The 17,687-nt window shown below is 41.7% G+C and overlaps 1 protein-coding gene across 1 annotated transcript in view; it reads right to left on the bottom strand.

The window, feature by feature from the left end:
* The window catches only part of CEP85L (centrosomal protein 85 like), a 106,745-nt gene extending 89,449 nt beyond the window's left edge, over positions 1 to 17,296 (bottom strand). Inside the window, exons 1-2 of the mRNA XM_015622375.2 lie at positions 16,982 to 17,296; positions 489 to 650 (exon numbers count right to left, since the gene is read on the bottom strand). Coding sequence (XP_015477861.1) covers positions 489 to 650; positions 16,982 to 17,030 — 211 coding nt within the window. The 5' untranslated portion in view covers positions 17,031 to 17,296. The remainder of the gene's footprint in view (positions 1 to 488; positions 651 to 16,981) is intronic.
* Positions 17,297 to 17,687: the final 391 nt, after the last annotated feature.

Below are 17,687 nucleotides of genomic sequence, written 5' to 3'. Positions count from 1 at the left end.
TGCAATAAAATGCAAATTCCTTCCCACCAGAAGCGGAGATGAGAAGAGACAGTATGTTTTCCTCACGGCATGATGAGCAAACTTTCTTTGCTGACACACACTATGTGACACACACACAATGAATACCAGAAAGCACTGTCCTTTTATCAGCTCCCTCAAAAGTGTCTGCTTTTTCCCACTTGTTTATCAAGTGCCGTAGTACAGAACATTACTCCTCTGTATAAACCTGGCACTTCTTGCAACTGCAATTATCAAAACATGTAACACTTAAGCACCCCTTTTGTGGCAGAGATGCAAGTTAATGCAAACAACTCATGTAGAACTAAATTAATCAACCCTCACCAAAACAATTACTTGGCTCCAGCAAGAAAAAACCACATGAGCTCAACAGCTTTGCAGATATATGGTTAGCTTGTGAAAAAGATCTTTAAAATATTTTGGATCATTTCTCTCTCAGAAACATACAAAACTTAGGAGTGTCAACTCACCTTCCACACTGTCAGAACAGGAGGTACCAATCCCAGTGTCCCCACTGTCAGAAGCTATGCTGTGTCTTCTCACAGGATTGTTTTGACTGCTTGATGAAATTGTTGAGGACTGCCACAGGGATTCAGTACCAGGTAACCATCCCACTGATGAATAATCTGAGCCTATAAAAAAGAAAACAGAAGTCTGTCATTAGAGATACAATACAGAAGTCAGCAACAAAATACCTGTCAAGATGAAAACTGAATCCTATGTCTCATATATAAAACTTGAGTCAGGCTGTGTATGTGTCTTGGAGAGGTTTTTTTTTTTGTTAATTAAAATCCTTCTGCTAGACAAAAGCTTTCCCAAAACTCCAACACATGTATTTTTACTATTTAGAAACATGACGCTTAAACTTTTCTTGAAGTCTTTAACACTTACCATACAATTCCTATCCTAAAACTGATTCTCAATTCACAGCAGAATTTTGCATTTCAAGCCTTCAAATAGAAAGCAATGAATTAATTTTGGGACAGAAACCAGTTGAAGATTTGGCCACTGAGATACAGTCCTCTTCTACTGTGCATAAAAACTACATGATCTAGCTGATACAGCCAGCAATGAAATCACCAACAGCAATACTCAAAGTAATTCCTTATGTAGCTGCACACAAACTGCCTCTGTGAGACATATCCATTTAGTGGTTTGTTTCATTTTGGTTCATTTTTAATTTAAATAATCGTTAAAATATTACAATTTAAAACACCATTCAGAGCAGCAATTAGTTCCTCTGTTCAAGGAGTTTTTAAAGTAGGCCACACATTCTCACAGTCAACCTCAAGGAAAAATTTATCACAGTACAACCCCAGAAGACCATTACAATTTCCAATAGCCAATATCTAAATATGAGCATTGTTTAAAGGCAGAATATTGATCACCACACTCATACTCTGAACCAGCACAGGCACATGAAGAACCGTGGAAAAAAGCACGGCTGCTCTTCATTTATATATAATCACATACATACACCCCCTCTAGCACTTAGCTTTGTATAGCACTTTCAGCAGGAAATGACTCATGAAGAAGTATCAGCTCACATATAATGTCTCTTATGCTACATGACATTATTTTTAGATCATTTAAACACTTTCAGCAGTGTCCATCTGAAGTCATAACAGCAACTTGCCTCTGCAATGACATCTGCTATTTCCAATAAATTAAATTGTTCAGAAAATGAGGCAAAAATTATGTGGGTACATATATAACCCCACCCCCACAGACATGAATACATACATGATCCCCATATAGCAGCCAAATCACTAGACCTAGTAGCCAGAGTGGTAACAGCTTGCCAAGCCACTTGAAAATTGAGCAACACAGTAAATACTTACACAGTAAATTCCTTATGGCATGCACTACTGAATTGTAACATGACATCTAAAACAGCATTTTTTGTAGGTAGATTCTTGAAGGCCTTAAATATACCTGTCCATCACATTAGCTTCAACTTCATTCTCCACTGAGATGGAGAATTAATGCTGCTTCTTCCTTTTAGCTCATTTGCCTACCTTTTCTCCCCATAATTCAAAATCACCCTTTCTTCCCCTTCATTCTACTTCAGTATACCTTGTGCAGTGCATTTCCTCTATTCTAAGCTTTTCCTCTCCAGAAGTCTCCTTAACTATTCCAGTGAGTATCTTTCAAATCCAAGGGTGAGAGACCAGAGGAGCCAGACATGAACACATGTGCCCATGGCTCACCAGTCACACCCTGTAAAGGGGTCCCAGCCAAGATTCCAAAGGAATACCACTCCAGGTGTCATCCTTCATATCACCCTCTCTGTGTCATCATCTAATGTACTCAAGTGTGACCGTTTTGCATACAGCTAGTGGGAAACTGGGACATTTCTTCCCCTCCTACCATCCAGCACATTTTTCACTAACACTCTGGCTGCTTTGGGAACAATAATTTTACCATCCCTCCCACTGAACAGGGCTACTTTCCACAAGAATTACAATTCATCCCTCTCAAGCTGCATTTAGATATTCCAGCAAGAGTAAAACTGACTTATGGAAGACCAAGCTAATTAAATCAGAGACAGTTCTGGTTTAGGAGACATTTAAAATATATTTATAGAAGAGAAATTTAGATTGATTCAGGCTTTATTATGCCGTTCTCCACCATACAACTCTTTGGTGACATTTCAGCTTTTAAGTGTTACACGTGTTAAAAGAAATGCAGCAGATTATTTAATATGGAGTAGTGATAGCATTAACACAGCACTAAGTGTCAAACTTTTAGATCTCTTGGTTAGACAAATACTCAGCATGTGAGCCTACAACCATCCATATACAAACCCCCAAAAGGGAGAGCAACTTTTTGTTATGGTGGAACTTTGAGGAATAAAAGCTAAAAATAGCACAGAATGAGAGTAACTTAAGAAAGGACTTTCAGAAGTCACCTACTCTTAGTTTCAATTGAAAGCAAGATAATTAGATCAGACTACTCGGGGCCCCATCCAGCTGAGTCTTGAACACCTCCAAGGACACAGATTCCACAACCTCTCTGGTTCTTCCAGCATTTTACCATCTTCCATTCCAAGAAAATTTTCCAAAAATCTCGAGAGTCTCTCACATTCCAAACATATTGTTGCAATATACTGTAAAAGATGCAATAACCCAGTACAACTAGATTTTGGTGAACAAACAGGGGTAACATACTAGAGGGGGCAGACAGTCATTCCCATTGGGATCTCTGCAGGTACTGTAAATAGAGAAAATAACAGGCACCACAAAACACCCTGCTATAATCTATTCTCAGTTTTACACCTACACACAGACAGCCTGGGACACACCAAGCCCCAGGTGGCATGCTGAAGCACAGGTCCAGGAGGACATGCTGGCACATCACAGAGTTAAAGCTTTCTGGAGCACCTTTGCACCCAAGGACAGTTCAGCATCACAGAGTTAACTCACGAAGCCTGATCCTTGAGCTGGTAGGCCTGAAGAAGTTAAGTGCTGGTACACATCCATAGCTACACACAGCATGCCAGAATGAGGCCAGCAAGACTTTCTAAGCTCTGACTCAACACAGGCCAGCCAGATCCCATCTAGCTTTCCAGGGAAATATAGAAGTCTACCTGCACAGTGCTCTGGGCCCCAGAAGGGTCTCTTCAGTCAGGCACTCCCCTCTCATCCCATGGGATGCACAGCTGGCTCTGCACAGCAGCCAGAGTGCACCCACAGCACTGTCACCAGGCTCATGCCTTTTCTTACAGCCATCCTGTACACAGAGGTGTGGACATGGGCTGGGGTAGAACAGTCAGTTTTTTCACTGGATTTCTACTGTTGAGGAAAAGCCTCTACATTTAAAAAGGGTATGTCCCAAGAAAGACACTTGGTTTCATTTTCAGTAGGTAAACAATATGTGGGTTTTAACCCATTTTGGGTATGTCAATAGAACATGATTGCCTATGATCATTTCAATAAATGCTTTCTCTTTGCTCCCCTGACATTAAACATACTCCTTTCTTTTTCTGAAAAGGATAGCTAATGATGCAATCCAGGAGTCTACAGTCTTTAATGTTTCATGGCACATCCACACAATTGTGTAACCTTGCAGACCTAGTGGAGATTCTATTTCATAGAAGGCCATTACAAATATACAAGCATCTGCATGAGAAAGTGAGTTCAATCAGCTTAGAAAAGCTGTAACATAAACAGCCAAATACAAGTACCAAGATAGTAGAAACAAACCCAAATATTAAGCCTGAACAGTAAGTAGCCCATAAAATAGGACCTTATAGACCTCATTAGTCCAAGACATTATTTAAAAATTAATGTATTACTTACTTTACTTGAAACTCACATTCTGGGCCAAGTCCTGAGGAATCCCTGACTGCTATGCACCCCATTCTATACTCCCCATCTCCTTTTTGAACAGCTCTCTGCAAATGCATGATCTTTCATACAGCAAACAGCCTACACTAAAACAGCCAAGTGTAAAAGGGGAAGATACACAGGAGTCCCTACACTGCTTAGCCAGCACACCTGCCTCACCCTGCTGCTCTCATCTCAAACCTGCCAATCAACAGCCAGTGTCCATCTGCCCAAAATACAGAGTGGGGTAAGAAAAGCGAGCAAAAATTTCTAATCAACATTTGTGCTGCTGAATTGTACATTAGTATCCATGTATGACCACTCTTTACTGGACCAGAAAAATCTATCTTTCATAGGATTCACTAAAAGAGAAAAAATGTAGTGTCTACCAGGCTACAACTTTCACCAACAAACATGACAAAATACGTGTAAGATCATAAAAAAATCTCAAAAGCCTTGTTTATACAGACAGTTGATGCCTCCATAAATTTGATCAGTTAAATATACCAACATAGTCCTCTGTTTCCAGTCTAGGCATTTAAACCAGATCCTTTTACAACTAAGTATATAAAGGACAGGAAGTAGATTATTAAAAGGGAACAGTTGTTGAAATTTCACTCCACAAAAACACATATCTTTTTCTGTGTGTTACAGAGTGCTGTCATCTATTGCTGTCAGTAATACTCACAGTTAATTCTGTACACCTAATTTCATGCACGGATCCCCTATGATGTACATACACAAAATAATAACACTACCATCTTTATATTTGGTTCCTAAAATACCTCTAATATGCTTGAATGTAAAGATTATTATTTTAAGTGACAGCTATGATACTGTTACTTTACCTAGACACTGAATGGAAAGCAACAGCAAAAGACTTAACTGGGTTTCACAGCAGATATATCCTGAACTAAGAATACTGTTGTTTTTTTTTTTCTATTCCACACTGTGACTGACATGGATTGTGACCAGAAATGAATCACCCATGACAGTCAGTGCAAATTTATACAGTCAAAGGATTCTGAAGAAGACCTCTCTACAGTACTATCAAAACTAACTATGCAAAGCTCATTCTAGTCATCATGGATGTGACCAGGCTGTACAGTCGTATTTCACGCCAGGGTGGCACTGAAGTCTGCCTGAAGCCCTTTCAAGGAAAGGGAGTCAACATTCAGCCCAAAGACACTGCCACAATTAATCACTTTACCCTCACCATCTGTACCTTTACCCAAAACACTGCTAATTATGCACAAAGATCATATGACAGTACTTTGAAAGAAGTCAACTCACCTTCAACCCAGTTCCACTCATATAATCCCCTGACACTGCTGAACTTATTCCCGTTGCATCTTCTACACACACCTACCTTCTCAATAAATTTTCTAAGGTGCCACAGCCCCTCTTTTGCTCTCTCTCCTGTCCCATAGGGCTGCATAGCCACACATCTTTTCAAAAAGTCTACAAACAAACCCACAAGTGGTCTCTCAATGATACAGTCGCTGTATTGTAGGAAAAAACTCACTCTGGTTGGAAAATGTTTGTTTACTCATCATACCTGCAAGATCATTACTGCCACAAGATTAAAGAAAATCTCACTCTGGCATGTGCTTCATGCACAACAAGCCTTCACATAATATTCTATTTTTTTTTAACTGCTGAAAAGATAACATGATGAGAAAAGGCAATGGAGGCAGGGGAACCCAAATGCTAAAAAGCCTTTCCAAAAGTAGACACAAGAGCAGATGTCATACTTTAACACATTTATATAGGGATTTTAAAAAAGCTAAGAGTTAGCAATAGAATGGTGCAACAGCAGTCTCCTTCAGTCTAAGGTAGATGATAAGGTGCAGTCATTCAATCTGATTTCCTGACACAATAAAAAGATCCTGGCATGGCAGTGTTCCTTCCAGACAGAGGCAAAAAAAACCAAAAAAAACCAACTTACTTTGATAAATAACTACTTCATAAATTCTTTTGAAAATAATGTTTAAAAAACAGCATCCCAGCTCTAACCTCCTAGACACATACTTCCTTGGTGCACTTCATCTCCATGGTCCTTCTGCAAAACAAATTGCAACTTCTATTAATATAAAAGTCCCAAATAAGTTCCATGTCTACTATGCAGGCTTTTCTCTTTCAGGGTGAGCAAAACATTGGAAAGAGAGGTTTCTGATGCTTTCAGGGAAGGTGCCCAGACAACAGTTTCGGGATCCTTTTTTTACAAATGCTCTGGAAGTGGTGGAAACTCACAGCTCTACCAGCTGGCCATGAACTAAAATACCAGAAGGTCCCTAGTCCCTCCTCTCACATGAATGCAGCTGAGAGTAGGTGGATGATACAGTTTAATCAAAGTGCAATAAGAAGCAGGGTAAAGTGGGATGAAATGACAGCATGAACTATTAAATTTTTACATTTCAGTTTCTCAAAAGTACATTACAGTGTCAGATAGCTCAAGTATGATTCATTCTAAGGACTCATATCCTTTATTAGTGTGCTTTCTTGACAAAGCCTGCAAGCTATTTAACTAAGTTTTCCAGTTACATACGGATTAGAACAAATCTAAGCATGAAGAAAGATAAAAATGAACAGATATAGAAGGAAGCAGGGAAAGAAAAATAGGAATGTAAGAGTTTAAACAGGAGACTATTGAGAGAGATTTTTTTATCAACATTTTTACTTGTAAAAGCTGCTAACACTGCCTCCTCTGTATTACTAATGTGCAAAAGAATTAACCTAGTAGAGAGAAAAACATAAAATAGTAGAGAAAAAAAAAATAAAGTAGAAGAAAGAAACCTTAAGAAGAAAATATTCAAAATACAATCCTAAAAGTACACATACACCTGACTGGCAGTATCAAAACTGCCTTTACAAAAAAAACCAAAACAGGCTATGGTCATATTTTAAGGAACATAAATTTCTGCTTCAGTTTCCTGAGAGCTAAATTTTAAGTGGATTGTGTCACCAAACCTCCAGTTTCTTTTGCCTCTCAAATTTCTTATAAAGGTTAAATAGTTTGGGTTACTTTCCCCCTCAGAAGTGGCTAAATGTACAATCTCTCATCATAGATAATTACAAGTATGAAACATTTGTTTTCTATACAAAACAATATTTCAAAGTGAACCTTTACAAGGTCTGATTTTTATGACTTAACAAATGTGCACAGGACTGTAAAATAACAAGCTACAAAGTATCTCATGCAGGAAAGTATGCAATTTAATGGAACAACGGCAACTAAAAATCATAAATAAGTCAATAGGATGGATGAGCTTCTGAGAATCTTGCCATGGCAGATCAAAGACACAATCAGGTAGCTTGCACTCTATAAACCCCACCAGAGCCTATAGAAAGTAAGAAGTGAACATCCCTGTCTTTCCAGCAAAGAGTCCAGCTGGCCAGCTTATGTCACTAGCTAAAATGAGTCTGAGCTGGGAACTGTTTGACATCAGAGCTAATTGGATCTACTGGTCTGCGCAAAGGCTGCTCAGCCTGCCCAGACACACACCCGTCCTGCTTCCCCAGCGTAAGTGCTGCCACTCCAGAGCCTACAGAAGGTGGCTCAGGAACAAACTGTCCTTGCTGATGGAAAAGGTGATCTGTTAATTTGACTTTCTAAGATTTTCAGCAAGGGGTCCGACAAGAAGCAGTGCCAAGGAGGGAGTGGGAACCTACAGGTCTGATGCCCAGCAGCAACCAGGCTTATCCTACTGCCAAACTGCACATTGAGGCAGATTCTAAACTGAAGCAAGATAGGCATAAATCTCTGGCTGAGAAGGAAAAATCTGTTCAGCTAGCAGAGAGCTGTGTTCAACTGCTAACTAAAAAGGTGGCAAAATCCTTAAACTGACACAAGTATGTAATACTGGGCTTTGCCTTCCCTGACTTCTACTCTAGAAAGTATGTAAACCAAACACCAATTCATAACGCACTTTATAATTCATACATAGCATTTATACGTAGCTATTTATCATCAAACCAATGATTAAATTCCGACCTTGACAGGAAAGAAGGAGGTTTGCTTTCATTTCATTACTGACAGGAGGAAGACCAAAAATTCAGTCCAATTGTTGATGGCACTCCTGTGAGTTTTCTGCTTCCAGATAGCACATTTGCATAAAACAGAACTTCAAAATACAAACTGCAGATGTTTCTTATTTCATGTTTGGCACACACACTACAACTATTACCTCATGCCTGCTATGCTGCCTTGCCTCTTTGTTTTTGGACTCAATGCACTATTCACCCCATGGAAGCACAAAATTATATTCCTAGTTTCCATTCACCTCCGTATACCAACTACAGAGGAGAAGGCTACCTTTTGAACTTGGAAAGTTTATCAACAGCAGTACGAAGAGGAGAATACCAAGGAAAATAAACACATTAAGTTATGCTTAAAGTTCATATAAACTTTGAATGGCAAGCCCTCAGGACATGCAGTCAGTTCTTTGGGTCTGTTAAAAAAGCTGTGCATTTGCAGTTGATCAGCTGAATCCTTTTATCAAAAAAAATGTAATGATCACAGGTTATAACATTTAACCCCTTCTTACAGCTTAGCTTTATCGGTATTCAAAAACAGGTAACTTGTTCTCCAAGCTGTTTGTCATGGTAACATTTTTCTTACAGAATTACCTTTGTCCTCTCTCTCTCTGTTTAAAGGCTTAATTCAATCTCCTCTGTGCATGGGGAAAAGTGAAGTAATCCTAACTGCTAAAATGAGTCAAAAAATACTAAACGGTTTTAAGTAGCTCCCACGCTTTGCAAAATGGAACAAATAAGAGTCTAACAGTCTTACTTTACGAAAGAAAAGTGCATCATTTGTCTTCTCTTTGTAGTCATATATCAGTTCTAAAAATATCCTTGACAACAAAATAAATGGAGAAAACAGAGACTCCCCCAAAATAAAATTTCGCTGAAATATTTTGCTCAAGTATGAAAAATGAAGGAAAAAATCTCAGCACTGTTAAAGAGGTCTAATGTGCATTATTAACACAACAGGACTTACTTTAATGTGCAAGTATCACAAAACTGAGCCTCCAAGCTATAGGTTTAGTGCATGCTAATAGAAGTATGCAGGGAGTAACAGAACTATGCAAGGGAGTTCCCACATTGTTACTTATCAGTAGAAAGGCTGAAATTCTGTCTTCATATAAGACATAAGGAGATTTTCCTTACAAACTTTCAGTTTCCAGCCCATGTCACAGAGCACAGCTTTTCCCCACACTTAGCTTTAGAGCCTCCTCTCACACCTATTCAATATAAAGAAGGACAATACCCTGGAAATTGAGAAGTAGTAGTTAAGTAGTAGTTAAAAAAAAAAAAATCATTCACACAATACACCATCAAGTCTATTTAGGATACCCTCAGTCAAAACCAGCACTTTTTGTGTTTCTGTCTTCACAACTACAGTCACTTTAGATGTAAAGCTTTACATTACAATAATTCTACCAACCAAACAAAAGTCTTTGTTCAATCAGTTTGGTAATTTCAGATGTTGAGAACAGAAAGGATTTCAGACTGCAACTGTTAGCTTTGGTCTTGCTAAGTAGCAAAAATGATGAAGTTTTGAGCAATGGTATTTCCAATTTTTTTTTGCGCTTCTAGTTAGGTTGCCACACTTTGTACTTTGTTTTCTTATTACCTGCAGAACCACCAGGTCTTTGATCAGTGTTAGCCACTGAACTTTTAAACAAAGCATTAATTCTCAACTATATGAATGCCCCTAGAGGCACTGAGAATTGCCAAAAGGCGTAAATGTTGAACATTTAGGCATTCAGGCAAGAAGACACCATCTTATAAAAAAGACAGGCTTGAAGAAAAAAAAAAAAAGGTTAATTTGCTTTGAAACATTAAAAAAAGTTGCAGCTTTCCACACCATCTGGAAATCATGCTATGAAAGGAGTAAAACAAACATTAAAAATATAGGGATACCTTATAAGGAATCTCAGATCTGACTCCAGGATCATTCAGGAATGTTTCTCATCTGAATACCACACCACTGGCCTCTAACATATCAGAAAGCTGAATGCATCTTTCTCTTTTTTAATTGCATTTGCTAAGTCTACTTCAGGTATTTTAAGAAACAAAGAAGCAGTTAATACCTTTACTTGACACTACTTGCACTGGCCCTCCTCAGCAAAACTGAGAGAGTCTGCTACCACCTCTTCAGTCATTATCCATTATTCTGGACTTGCTTAAACCTTTGAGTCCACTAATTGGAGGAAGTTACACTGTCCAATGGAATTAATGTCACTTTTTCCTGATCTTCACTTAACCTTCCTTAACCTTCCTGGTAAGTCTGGGGATTAACTATATACTTCCTGATGTCATTTGCAGCAGCAAACCAAGACTGTGCTGGGAGATTTTTCCAGTGTCCACCAGCTGATTGAAAAGCTAGCCTATTTAACTCTACATGTCCCACACCTGCCAGACATCGGGATAGATGCTTTCTGCAGTGAAACCCACAGATTCCTGTCAGATGCGTGACACCAGGGCCAGACAACTGTAAATCCCTCATTCAGTATTTAACTGCAGTATTTTCCTGCTCCAGCTTCCCCAATTTGCTGTAAGGCTGAGCAAGTGTTAGAATGGGTACATGGGAAGCATATAAGTGGAGGTACACAGAAAGGTGGGAGCAACTACCAACTAGATTATTTTAGCTGCAAAATGAAATCATGCCCTGCAATCCACCTACACACACCCCTTCAGGCAAAAAGAGGAGTTTACCTGCCATATTTTCCCACATTTCAGAGACTATCACACCTTTAAAGAAAAAGAATAAAAAAATTCTCAAAAGTCAGCCTCTTTTCTTTGTGTTACAGATGGGCTTTTCGAATCTCAAAAAACAGCAGAGATCCCTGGGGAATGAGGAACAGAAAGATGCAGTGTCATTTACGGCACGGCTGGCTGCAGAGAAATAGGTCACTTGAGCGTGGCTGGGCAATCAATAGGATGTTCGCACTCAGGCAACCGAGCCAGATGCCGTGGAGCACAGTGCCCAGGGAAAGCTAGCATCCTCAGGGGCAATTCCACAGGGGTCAGCAGTTTCTGGGAATATGAGACATCCTGACACATCATCAGGACTAACACACTTGGGAGCATATTTACATGAGTTATTCCCTGCTGCAAGTTCCTCTCTTCTCCAGCCATCCACTTCTAGGCCTCTGCAGCTGATCTGCAGTGTCCCACTGGCCACATTCAGTGCCTCCTCAACTTGCCCAAGACAGCAAGAAACTTCATGTAGGAGCCTAGGGCAAGAGCTAGAACTTATTATACTTCAGTACACTTTCCCTCAGTGTTGGCAGGAATAAACATCAGGACACTCTTAAATAGAGTGTATTATTCCAGAAAAGAAATATCAAAATATAATGGAATTATATAATGAATTTCTCCTGAAGAAGTTTTATGGAGTGCAGCTGCCCAGAGCTGGGGGGGCTGCAGAGGGGGCCTCCGGGAGGAGTGTCTGGGGCTGCCAGGCAATGGACACAGCCGGTCCCAGACGGCTCCAGGCAGCCACAGCAGGGTTCAGCTGAGCCCCCACTGCCATGACGGCAGTGCCTCAGGGAAAGCATTTGTTCAGAAAGAGCAATGAGTCAGGGAGAACAAGAGTGTGAGGAGCAGTCCTGTGAAAGCAGAGGCAAGAGCAGGAGCAGAGGAGGAGGAGCAGGAGCTCCGAGCAGAGGTACCCTGTAAGGGCCTAGAGGGACCAGGCTGGAGCAGGGCAACAGCACGAGGACGGAGAAAAGAAGTGAAAAGGAGTCAACATGGACTGACACCACGGCCAAATCTGTTCTGCCTGTGACAGCAGCTGGCAAGCAATCTCTGTCTTCATCTCAACATGAGCTTTTCCATCCTATTTTCTCTCCTGTCTCACTGAGGATTGGGAACAGCAAGCAGTAGTGAGTAGTGAGCCAAGGCTAACCCGTGGCAAAAGCCAGTAAGAAAGCCACTTTCTGAATCACAGTGAATACGCCTGAGTGTGTTTTAAAGCTAATCACAACCACAATGAGACTGTTTCATTGTCAGTGTACAATTCTAAGACATACTTGGCCACCCAAGAGATTGCTGAAAACTACAACCAAGTCAGCACTTTTTCAGCCAAAGAACCACCAGCACAGGAAATGACAATTAGTTTAACTCTCTAATTATTAAACCACAGGCAAGTTGTATGTTAAAGACAAGCATCCAAAGAGTACAGAAGACAAAGCAGTTGATACTGAACAAGAATCATATTATCTCTCTTCTCCGTGTCTACAACAAACAGGCTTTGCTTTCAACAATGGTAGATGATCACCTCTCGCTACAACCTGAAGTCATGCAATTTAGGAGCCTTTCAGCTATTCTTACCACCATGCACCATATTTTGAAACACATGGCCTCTTTAATAGGTATTAAGTGCCTGGTTAAAATCTTAGCATAAATAACTTTGCACTCTAGGAATCAAAATATGATTGATATAAATTCTAGACATTATTTGGAGAATCTATAGGTGCTATTTTCCTACTAGCACTTCCTTCACCACCTCCCCCAGGGCACGCAGAATGGCTCAGGCTGCTTTTTACTACATCTTTATTCTGTAAAACAAATGCATTATTCTCCAAATTATTAAAGTAGTAACTGCTTCCTTTAACCAAAATTTTAAAAGCAAAGAATTACTGCAACCACAAGTCAATATTCAGTCAGAAGTGTAACATACAGGAGATCAGAATAACTGCTAACCTCCAAACCAACACCATAATACACCCTTACATCCATCATTCTTTTCTTGGATAAAAGTGTTCTACACACACTAAAAGAGTGGATGGTATATCCATAAAAGTGAGTTGCCTGGAGGTAGGAAAAAAAAAAGACGTTTTTGAAAGGAAGTAGTTCCTGTTCACCATCACTCAAACACAGAATGTCATTTGACCCCATAGTGATCTGTGAAAGACAGCAGAGGCCATTCTAGCAGCCCGTCTTGCAGCTGGAACCCTACATTTTAAGTCTGGATGAACGATCTTCATAATGCACCACATACAAACACATTTATACACTTATAACTGGTAATCAATTTAAAATCTACACTTGGAGTAACTCACCACTTATTGCCTTGCCTAGCCTGTAAAGATAAACCTGCATTTTCAAGATGCTTCCAAAGCTGTACCATCCTTGGCCGCAATCTCCAATAGCAGAGCAAGAAAACTTGTTACAGAAACAAAAGCACCGGACATCTGTCTCTTCCTCCACCTCAAAGGATGAAAACGAGTGTCGTCAGCCCCACCCTCTCCACCCCGGCTGAGATAGGAAGCTGCCTGTGAAGCCCACATGCACCCCAAGAAGGCAGGGCCCCACGGGCCTTACAATGTGCTGGGACCTTATTGCTGCTGACACTTCGCTAGTGACATCATTAAATAATCTTTCAGAGCCACGTGTGTCACACTGCCAGCGAGGCACAAGGATTGCAGGGAAAATCACACTGCCAGGGCTCCAGGTGCAGAGGGGTGCAGGCTACTATTTTTAGAGAGGGCCAATAAAATCCTTTTGATGTCCAATATTACCAATAGGCAGTAATGGACAGTGGAAAGAAGCTTGACTAGAGGTGGCATAGTTTACTAAAAGTAATAAATATTTGTGTTACTTCATTTCAAAGAGTGCTTGTTTCACTTTCCATAAGCATCTGTTGGACACACATGGCCTAACCATATCTAGATGAGCACTTTCACAGTCTTAAAAGAGTTATTTACCAAGTATGCATTTCAAAGGCTGGTCTAGATAAATAAGCAAAGGGATTAAAATGCTGTATGCCCTTCACTGCAGTTAAATTCTTACAGCACATGAGTAACTGCTGTCTTTACAGAGGTACAAACTATGCTGCAAGGGTTTCATAAACAGTCACATGTACAAGAAGACTGAAAGGCTTAAGTCAATCATATACATTTCAAAAACAGCAATTTAATTTTTCAGGACAGGCACTGAGACTGTAAGGAGCTGAAATTATTTTGCATGAGTAGCAACCTTTGTCATTAAATTCACTGATTGTACAAGGAGCACCTATCTAAAACAAAAAAAAATCTCAGTGGGATGCAAACAGCAAGACAGCAATTTTTTTTTCAGTACAGGCATTCCTATTGAACCAAAAAGCAAGTACCATTTGGAAATGAGAAGAATAAAACTGAAGGTCACAAATTAAATATGCTCCAGAAGTGTCCTTGCCTGTTACATTTTAAGATAACCAGAATTAATTTGCATCTATTACAAAAAAACCTGATAATTCCCTTGTGTAAACAGCTCAGTAAGCACCTAGCTTTGTAAAGGAATTGTATGATTTTCAACTGTCTGATTTATATATATATATATAAATACCCATATTCATAGATAACTAAAGTACAACTAGCAAAACAGAAGCTTTTCAGTATAAAAATACTGTTTACCAAAAATTATCAAGTCATTAACTGTTATACTCCCACAACAATTAGAATCTACATCAAATAGTTGCTATTGAAGTATGAAACATATCTTGACAGAATAAAGGTTCCTTCAGATTAAGAAATAAGTGCCTAAACTCCTGCTTCCTAGTAGGATGCTACTGTCCTGCTAAAAAACACTTTTCCCACGAACAGCTTCCTTACAGAAGAAACATCTAACATGGCAGTAACAATAGCACAGGATCTTAGTAGCTGTCACTCCTTCAATAAAAATACCTGCATGGAGCTAATTAACTTCCACATCTTCAGACAGATTACAAACCACACAAAACAGCTTCTCAACTGTTTCCCAGTAGGACAGATGAAGGAGGGCACTCTTCTGTTGGAAATTATAATGCACACATCATCCCTCAAGGTTAAACCTCAACCTACTTGCCTTCTAACTAATCATCACTTTCTGTTAGTTTATCTTATCTCAAATTAGATACCAGTTTTTCTACCTTACACTTCTACTTCTTACAGAGAAAAATACATTTAAATACTCAGGGTTAATACAAGTTAGAAAGAAAAGAAGGGATAGGGGAAGAACTAAAAGCAATACACAAAAATTTGTTCATGAGTCTTACAGACAATTCTGACAAACAAGCAAAGCAAAACATTAATCCAATAATTCACTGGAATTGCTGACAAATTCAACATGTTCTAAAACACTTTATTTGACCCCAAATAAAAGGGAAAACAATATATCAAATGTCACAATCTAAAGTTTTCTGAAACAAGTGAAAAATTAATACCAACAACCTTTGTAATGGTCTGAAATTAGTGTCAGAGAACATCGTGACATAACCTTTTAATGTTCCTGTCCCAAAGACAAATAATAAAGAACTGAAACACCCTAAATTCCTGCAGTTTCCATCAAATTAATTGAAATCTCCACACCTATTGTTCGGAATACCCACTATCTTTGCAGGCTGTAGTACAAAGATAATGTAACTCCATTCTTTTGCAGGAAGCACTAAATAATTTTTTAAAATGCTTCAACAAGGCAAATGTGTTATACACAGGAATTCATAACTTAATCACAGTACAGAAAAAAAGAACAATGCCTTCTTTCACCTTACAGGGATGAACATTAGCCTACTTGTAGAGATTCAGGCAGCTGCTGAGAATGTCTTAGCAGCTCTTGTGTTTGCAAGAAAAACCCTGTCAGTCGTAAGCAAAACAATCTCGCCATTTAAATATGTCAGCTAACTGTATACACATTATACAGTCATCCTTTGCAAAAAATAAAACATAAATCCAAATTTCTAAAGGAGAGAAATTACTCCAACAGCACTACTTTGCACTTGCAATGGCAGAGCCAAACCACAGACCTCCACTTGTGATCAATTGCTTCAATAAATCAAAACATGACAAAATATTTGCAGAAGCCCTGCCAGGCTAAGACAGGTGATACAGCCAGTAGCATTTTCAAATCCTGAAAAAGGCATCCTAAAGAGCCGGTACTTTGCCTTACCTGCCCAAAAGCAATGCTCACACGGCTCTGCAGCCAATTCACCGGTTTTGCTCTGCCAGTTTGACAGCCGTGACGGGGGAAGTCAGACCATCGCCTGCACAGAGGTGTCTTCCCCTGGAACAACCTAACTCCAAGCATTTACATTTCAACGCATCCCTGCCAGCCTACTGGAACTAGGCTCTAATTAAACCAAAGACAGAGAAGTGGTGGAGAAATAAGGGGCAGAAAGGAAAAAAAAAAAAAAACCAACAAAAAAAAAACCCAAACCAAGACTCGACCCATTTGTTCCGGTCTGAATTTGAAACGAAAAAGCATCAAGAGCAACACGCTTCCAACACACTCTGCTCAAGGGGACGCTAACACAAATCGGGGACGGAAGAGAAAGCCCAGAACATGGAAACGGATTATGTAGGTTAAGCTCAGCTTTTGTCATCCGCTGCGAGGTCCAGCTAAGGAAACGCTGAGCCCCCGGCTGGGGCCGATTCGGCGCCGGCGGCAGCGGGCCGGCCCCCGCGCCCCCTCCGGGCGCCACGTCCCCCTCCGGGCGCCGGGCGCGGGGAAGGGGCCGCGCCGCTTCCCGCGAGCTGTGGGGGCAGAGCCGCTTCCTCCGGCGTTCCCGCGGGGACCCGGGAGGGAGCCGGGTCGGGGGAGGGGAAGCGGCGCGGGCCCCCGTGCCTCCCCCCCTCGCCCCAGCCCCTTCCCTCCTCAGCGCTCCTTACCCGCCTTGTAGCCGCGCAAGCCGGGCTGGGGGTGCAGCCCGCCCCACATGGTGCCGCGCCGGGCCGAGCCGGGGGACCGCCGCTCTCCGGCGGGCGGGCTGGCGGCCCGGATGGGCGGCGGAGACGGCCGCTCCCGCTGCCGCTGCCCGGGGAGCTCAGCGGGGCGCTGCCGCCGCGGCGGGGGCTGCTGCCCGCCCCAGGGGCGCCGCGGCCATGCTGCCGGGCTGCCGAGCGCGCTGGGACCCGGCCACCCCTTCGCCGGAGACAAAACTTGCTCTATTGCGCTGCCGCCGCCGCCTCCTGCCTCTCTGGCGCTGGCAGCGGGGCGGGGACAGGGGCGGGAGCGCCGCAGATGCGGCGGCTGCTGCTCGGGGCCGGACCGCTTACATAACCCGGCCCACGGGGGGAGCCGCAGCGAGGGGCTGCGGCGAGGGGCGAGTCCGTACGGGCCATCCCGGGCAGGCCCAGCACAGCCCGGGCCAGGCCGGCCCGCTCAGGCCCCGCCGGACCGCGGAGCTGGTTCTGGGCTCCGGTTTGGCCACGTATTCGCCGCCCGCTCAGCCTGGGCTCGGGGAAGGGGCTGGTGGGCAGCGGAGGGTGCCCGTCCCTGAGGAAAGCGCTGAGCTGAGAGCACAGCCTGGTGTAAAGGTAGTCGGAAAAGGAAAGTGAAATGCCTGACTCCAGGGATGCGGCACTGGAAATAGCC

This window comes from Parus major, chromosome 3 (assembly GCF_001522545.3).
Source record: "Parus major isolate Abel chromosome 3, Parus_major1.1, whole genome shotgun sequence".
Classification (NCBI taxonomy): Eukaryota; Metazoa; Chordata; class Aves; order Passeriformes; family Paridae; genus Parus; species Parus major.
Note: the sequence above shows the minus strand (reverse complement) of the source record. Positions and strands in the feature narration are given on the sequence as shown.